The 7,128-nt window shown below is 44.3% G+C and overlaps 2 protein-coding genes across 2 annotated transcripts in view; both read left to right on the forward strand.

Moving 5' to 3' along the window:
* Positions 1 to 857, forward strand: part of LOC102033535 (high-affinity choline transporter 1-like) — an 8,060-nt gene extending 7,203 nt beyond the window's left edge. The window contains exon 9 of the mRNA XM_031066060.1: positions 795 to 857. Within this exon, the coding sequence (XP_030921920.1) occupies positions 795 to 857 (63 nt within the window). The remainder of the gene's footprint in view (positions 1 to 794) is intronic.
* A 1,478-nt stretch (positions 858 to 2,335) lies between these two features.
* The window catches only part of VSTM5 (V-set and transmembrane domain containing 5), a 15,542-nt gene continuing 10,749 nt past the window's right edge, over positions 2,336 to 7,128 (forward strand). Inside the window, exon 1 of the mRNA XM_005417815.3 lies at positions 2,336 to 2,411. Coding sequence (XP_005417872.2) covers positions 2,336 to 2,411 — 76 coding nt within the window. The remainder of the gene's footprint in view (positions 2,412 to 7,128) is intronic.

Raw genomic sequence — 7,128 nt, forward strand, 5'->3', positions numbered from 1 at the left:
ACATTCACTGTGCTTCTTACCTTGGGCACAATCCTTGCTGTTTCACACCTGGCCAAGGCTTTGTTTCAGAACAACCTCCTCCCTCGCAGCTGGGATGTTTGCAATATCACAGGGAGAACGGCCATCCTCATCCCCTTGCAGCAGGGGGAGAAACAGGAACCTTTGCCAACCTCTGCACTAGAAGAGAACCATGATTAAATATGGGGTTTCATTTGAAAGGCCACGGTGTGTTCAGCAGTTAGAGCATGGCACAGACAGCATCACTCTTTGCTTTCTCCACTAACGATTTATTTAAATTCTTCACCAATAAATAAAGAGGCATTCTGTTAATCCGAGGAGAATATGTGAGTTTGAAGTCAATAGTGATTAAAGTCACATGGCGAGGTGGCACAATCTTGTGGTGGTGACCACATGACACCTCGGGCTCCAGCAGTGGTTGAATTGAGGTGCCCCTGGTATTCCACCTGAAAGCAAAGCTGTAATCCTGCTCCAACACTTAGGGCGTTCCCAAGTCACCTACTTTTCTGATCACAAGGAAGAGAAATTAATGTCTGATAGATTGGTATTCTCGATTAAAAAAAAAAAGGTGAGCAGACCTGTTTCCATTACACAGCAAGGGGTTTAGCATAATCATCCCTGGGGAGCACATCAAACCCCTGAAAATACAAATTACTGAAAGCAGTGCAACTGCCACAGGAGTGCAGCAGTAATATCAGTTCTGCACCATTCCTTGTATGCTTTACAAAGCTTTCCTTCATACTGCAAAAGTTTTTGCACGTCTCTCTCCACTGCAGTATCTGCCAGTGGATCCCTCAGCCTGGGAATGTATGAGACATTCCCTCTACAAAACCTGGTAGGGCAGTAACAGGTAAGCAAGGTAAAGCAACAGCCCTTAACTATTCACTAAGAAACATTTACATAGCCAATATTTAACAAAAAAACAGATAGGAAAATAGTGGTGCCAGACAGACTATTGGAATTTTGTCTAAAACCTGTTAAATTTAAATCTGAATTTTGTTTAAAACCTGTTAAATCACTTATGTCAAGGTTTTACACTAGTGCAGCAATGGGATGGTGTGTGACATACACAAACTGGTGTGTAAGAAGTCAGAGGACTGTGATGACAGAAAGGTGCTGGAAACTGATCCTAAACTTTCCTGCAGGGACACAAAATCCTAAAATGCTGAAGGCAAGATCCCAAGATTCAAGCCACAGATAAGTACAGAAAATCTCCCAATACCTTGTTTGCATAAATTCTTAATGGCTTGGAAGACAAGAAACCCAGATAAATAGTGAGTTTGGACTCTAGCCTGAAGTCTGATGGACTGAGAACATGCCCCAGTGAGATGGATCATTAAGATGTGAGCTGAATTAAAGATTCAGGAGGATTCCATAGTAATGGCTCACAGATGGCTGTCATTTTATACTTCCTTCAGCAGCTGTCAGGGTCAGTTGCAATCCACCAGGAACCACACTCTCAGTACCTTTCCAAAGTGGTTGTGGGAGCTGCTGTGAGTGGAAACACCTGGCACAACTGAAAAGAAGATATTTACTGGCATAATCAAAATCCTGCAGCAGAGTAACTCTCACAGCCAAGTGAACTGCTGAGGTGAAAACAAGGGGCTGCTCCATGATTTATTTCCAGCATGGGCATGCACAAGGTGAGAAGCTCCACTGGTGCCACTGTGCATTACTGCAGCAAGCCCAGCAAGAAGCCACAAGACTCTGAATTGTACCAAGGCAACTGCCTTGGCTCAGGAGGAAGACTGCCAGCCCTGTACTCAAGATTTGGCTTTGAGGATTCTGCTCCCTGTGGGGGATCATACATCTCTTTTAAAATATCCATCATGAGCAAGGTGGAGATTCTGCTTCTCCTCAGAAAAATTTCACATAACCTTATGTTTTGTGCTAGTGTTAGTGAACACCTGGGCACGCTAACCTTCCAATGCACAGCCCTTCTGTTGATATACTTTGTTAAACCAAGACCAGAAATTCTCTCCTGTGTCTCTAGAGACTACCATGAAATATTAATTTAACGTATCTAGAAAAGGAGAAAAAAAACTGGTTTAAAAATCTAAAGCTTTGCCATTGACTATGGCCCTAGGCTGTCACCCACGGGAGTCTTTGACACAGCAGTGATTTGAGTGGGAGTGTGTGAGGTTGTGCTTACACAAGGGAGGCACCAAAGCTGTCATTACCCCAGCGCCAGGAGAACAGGGCTCTCCTTAAAGCACAGGTGCTGGATGCTGATTCAAACATACTCCCCTGAGAGATTTAGGGGTGACCTAGTTTGGGGACCTGTCCATCCCCCTGTGTGGGGCAGATCAAAGCTAACATGTTGCATTTGAACCAGGGCACAGACCTGCTGCACGACCCAGAGAGGAGTGAAACCCCAATGCTCTCATGCCAAGGTATCACCCTACTTCCTGACCATAGAATCACAGAATGCTAAGGGCTTGGAAGAGACCTTAAAGATCATCTAGTGCCGAGCCCCCTGCCATGGGCAGGGATGCCACTTACTAGGTGAGGTTGCTCGGGCCCCATTCAACCTGGCCTTGAACACTTTCAGGGATTGGGCATCCACAACTTCCCAGGCAACCTGTTTCTGTGCCTCACCAACCTTTGAGTAAAGATTTATTATTTAATCTAAAAATACCCTCTTTCATTTTAAAAATACTGTCCCTTGTCCTGTCACTATCTGTTTATACAAAAAGTCCCCTCCGCTCCTTTTTATAAGCCCCCTTAAGGTATTTGAAGGCCATAATGAGGACTCCATGGAGCTTTCTCCTCTGCAGGCTGAGCAACGCCTAATCTCTCAGACTGTCTCCATAGGAGAGGTGTTCCATCTCTCTAATCATCTTTGTGGCTTCCTCTGGTCCCAGTCAGCACATTTTCCTGTGCCAGGACCCCAGAGCTGGATGCAGCACTGCAGGTTGGGTCTCACCAGAGCAGAGCAGAGGGGCAGAATGCACTCCCTCACCCTGCAGGCCACGCTGCTTTTGAAGTAGCCCAGGATCCATTCCACACAGCAGCTCTGACAGGCAAATGCCTACATCTGGAGATACATTTTCACTGTTGTGCTCAACTTCCCCTGCTTTTACCCTGCACAGACCCAAAGTTTGATATTGCAGCCTTTCTGTGCTAACAGGTTTGGCATGGCAGGCAATAGATCCACAGCTTCCTGAGAGAGCAGCGAAGGACACTGCTGAAGAGTGTCACCACTGCCACCATGTTACCACCCAGCATCACCACAGAAACTCACAGAGACTTCAAACATGAGACTTTGCGGTCAGGGGTATCTGCCATACTCAGCCATACTTGGCCCTGGCAAAGCTCCCTTAAATTTCATACCACTAACAGCACTCTGCTTTGTGTGAAGAGTGGAAAATGGCAAAAACACAATTAATGCAAGTCTCATGAATGCTTACCATTTTCCACCCTTATATGACTCTCTCCTCCGAACATCCCCCAGCAAGCTTAAAAAGAAAACATTCATCAAGGTTGGACAAAGTTTTGGAAGCAATTAACTGCAAGTAAAATAAATACAAAAGTACTTCTGTCCTATACTTAATGCCCAAATGCCTAGTTGTTCCAGTCCAGCAGACTCAAGGTCCTTGAGGTATTGCCAGCATGGGGGACAATGACACAACTCCTATGAAGCCATTCTGTTCGGCCTCCAGTTCATATTCCCTTATTTTTCTTCCAGTTTACCTCTCCACATGTGGATTTACCTCCTTTGACCCTTAGAAGTGTCCATGACAAAGACTCTATACAGTTTCCATTTTGATTAACTTCTCAGCCTGGACAGCTGCTACATAAAGCAGCAAACACCAGCATCCAGCAGTACTCTATTGTTTCCTTGGCTGGCAGGATCCACTGAGATACCCTGAGGCTTCCGTTGTCTTGTCTTTCTTTGACATTTTTACAGTTCATCTTTAGAGCATCTGAGATGGGATCAGACTGAAATTCGATTAAGAAAGAAGAACCATACAAAATCAATGCCATATGCATTAGGTAGATTAACAACTGGCAGGTTTGAAATGCAATTACAAGTAGGAAATTACCATCCAGTATCAGAACCTTTAGTGAGGGTGATTCTTGGCATCATGCTATGGACCTGCACTTACCAGTGAGTGGGTGGGCAATGAGGAGCAGTCCACATCGTGCGCTCAGCTGGTCAAACAAGCTGCGGGTCAGTGTGGGCTCATGGACAATCTAACGCAGGTGTCTACAGACAGATCAAGTGTATCACAACCTAAAACAAACTGCTGGCTGTGTTGTCCTCAAAGGAAGGCATGAGTCATGCTATGCACTGCAATGGCGAGATTCAGGTGAGATCAATCTTACCCAGAGCATGCTCCTGCTACTTTGTCTCTTTTTTCCCCTCATGGGCAGGGTTTATGACAACATGCAGTGTCTGGAAGTTAAAACTACACAAATTAAGACTAAAATGAGGCTCAGCATTTTAAATGTAAAGTCCATTAAGGAGAGCAAGTTGGCAAGGACTGAGGTGGATTTGCCATCACTGAAAAGGCTACAGTGAAAGTGGAAGCTTTTCTCAAAGTTATCCCTCTGTTTTAAGAGGAATCCATTCAGTGTAGCCCTAGGGTATCTGATGTTCAGCCCAGAATTTAGACTGACAAATCCCAGCAACACAGAAGTAAGTTCCTTACTTCTCTCAGCCCTGCAATCAGATACCACTGAGGTAACAACTGCCACTTCTGTCTTAATGCTGACATTGCTCAGAGCCCTGCTTGCCACTCTTGAACTCCAACAATAAGAAGTCAAGAACACAGTGTGATTTGGATTTCTAAATCTAAACTGGGTCCTCCATCAGCAGACTCTCCATATCCTGGACCCTAAGGGGTCTGTTCAAACATGAGGGAAGAAAGTCTCCATCTCTCAGTGACGGTGCTGCATGACTCCTCCAGCAGCCACCTACCCATCCTGCACTGAAAAATCAAGTTGCCATCTCTGCTGTGTTGGGAGCAGTTCCTAAGTCCTCCACACACATAGGCTGAGGTGGGGCATAAGGCCCAGGCTATACGTATGTGGTGCTCCAGGGGGGAACCACCCCCTGTGCCTGTGCAAGGGTCTGAGCTGTGACTGCCCTGAATTACCCATACTTATTTCCACTGGAGACACCATAATTACACCTCCATTGCTCAATCACAGTCATTATTTGAAAGACCACATGACTGACATGCTTCAGCAGCTGTTCTGCAAGGCCAGACGGGCTGGATTCAATTCACCTCAGTGCTCTGTATTCCAGCTGCCTCACAGGTGCTGTGTCCAGGTGCGGGAACCGGCACAGATAAGGAGATTGCCTGCAGCAAGGATCATCCGGTCTGGCCCTCTAGAGAGACCCTAGGCAGCCCCTGCTCAGTGCTTCAGCAAGCCCATAGTGAGCCTAATCAGTGGTAGAAAAATGAGTTCTGGTTTTGGCAGCTCAGATGCCATGAGGACGCAGATGTGTTGACAGGGCAGGTCAGAATAAATACTTTGCACCAAATTTAGGCCAAATGAATTGGAGAGCTGCTTAGGTGATCCACATAAAAAGTGTGGTTAAGACTGAAGTGTGAATATTTAAACAATGTATTTCAACTAGACCAACTTAATAATGCTTAATTATTGCTTTTCGTAATTATTACTCATGTTTAATTTTACTTGTTGCCCAACCTGTACATATCAGATTAGGATATAATGTACATACCCTGCATCCTAGGACAGTGATCACATCAGAGATGAGAGACAGGCTTGAGCACCTGGAGCATCCCAGATTTGAGATGAAAAAAGCTTGTGCTATTTTGGTAATAGACAGCAATGGAGACAAAAAAGGGGGAAAAAAGAGGGGAAAAAAGGGAAGACAGAAGAGAGCCTTTTACACTTGTCCCTTCCCTTTTTGACACTATTTTCATTCTGCACGCAGTGAACAGACATGCCATTCACTTTGCTGAATTCTGCAATTGAAAATATTTATATTGCTAATGAGCAACAGTAAAAAATACCATGGGTCTGCAAAGTTGAACAAGAAACTCTGAAAATGGTCAGATGAATCTTCCTTGTGATAAAGGCTCCTCTTATATATTCTTTGTCTGGTATAACACTAACCAATAGACATTAACCTGGAACATTGATGTGAGGTAAAGGGTTGTAGGAGTGACTGACCTTCCAAAGTGTCCAAAGTGGAACATAATTATTTTATTTAATTGGAATTGCATTAATTTTTACTTTAATTTTACCACCACAAGTTGAGTTAATCAGTGACATCAAGATTGGAGGCAACCTGGGCTGCAGTGATAATGCACTAGTGGAGGTCACATCCTGAGGCATAAAGGTCAGGCAAAGAATAAAACCAGGACTCTGAATTTTAGAAAAAAAACTTCCAATCCTTCAAAGAGTTAGTTGATGGGACACCTGTGGAAAACTGCCCTCAGGAGCAAAGGAGCAGAAGAGAACTGAGAGATCTTAAAGGACATTTTTCATAAAGCACAAAAGCTCTCAATCCCCAGGTATAAGAAATCAGGAAAGGAAGGCAAGAGACCAGCATGGCTGAGTTGAGACTTGCTAGAGAAACTAAATGCACAGGCAGTGAAGCAGGAACAGGCATCCTGGGAAGAGTGTAAGGACATTGCTCAGGTGTGTAAAGATAGGGTGAGGAAGGCCAAGGAGCAGCTGTAGTGAAAGGAAAATGAGTAGTGGTTTTAAACTGGAGGAGACTCAATTTGTATTAGATATAAGGAAGAAAATTTTTACAGTGAGGGTGGTGAAATACTCAAACAGGTTGCTCAGACAGGCAGGATAAAGACCACCTCAGAGACTCAAGATAGTGAGGATTTATTTTCTCTGTTTTGATATAAACTTCCTAGAAAAAAAGCAACTTTGTACTTTGGTTTCTCAATGAAAGAACATGGGAGTATTCCACTCTCTGTGAATACAGATGAAGGATATATTGTCTTGGAAGATATTTACTGCCACAACAGCAGCCCATGGGCAAATGTCAGCCATCCTCCCTCAAAGGTGTGCTTTGAGCACCTCCAATTTGATAAAAGCTATTTCCAAATGGCTCCCTTCTACTAAGCATCTGTACATTCTCAGATAAACATTTCTGCATCATCATTTGATTTT

This window comes from Geospiza fortis, unplaced genomic scaffold (assembly GCF_000277835.1).
Source record: "Geospiza fortis unplaced genomic scaffold, GeoFor_1.0 scaffold16, whole genome shotgun sequence".
NCBI classification, from domain to species: domain Eukaryota; kingdom Metazoa; phylum Chordata; class Aves; order Passeriformes; family Thraupidae; genus Geospiza; species Geospiza fortis.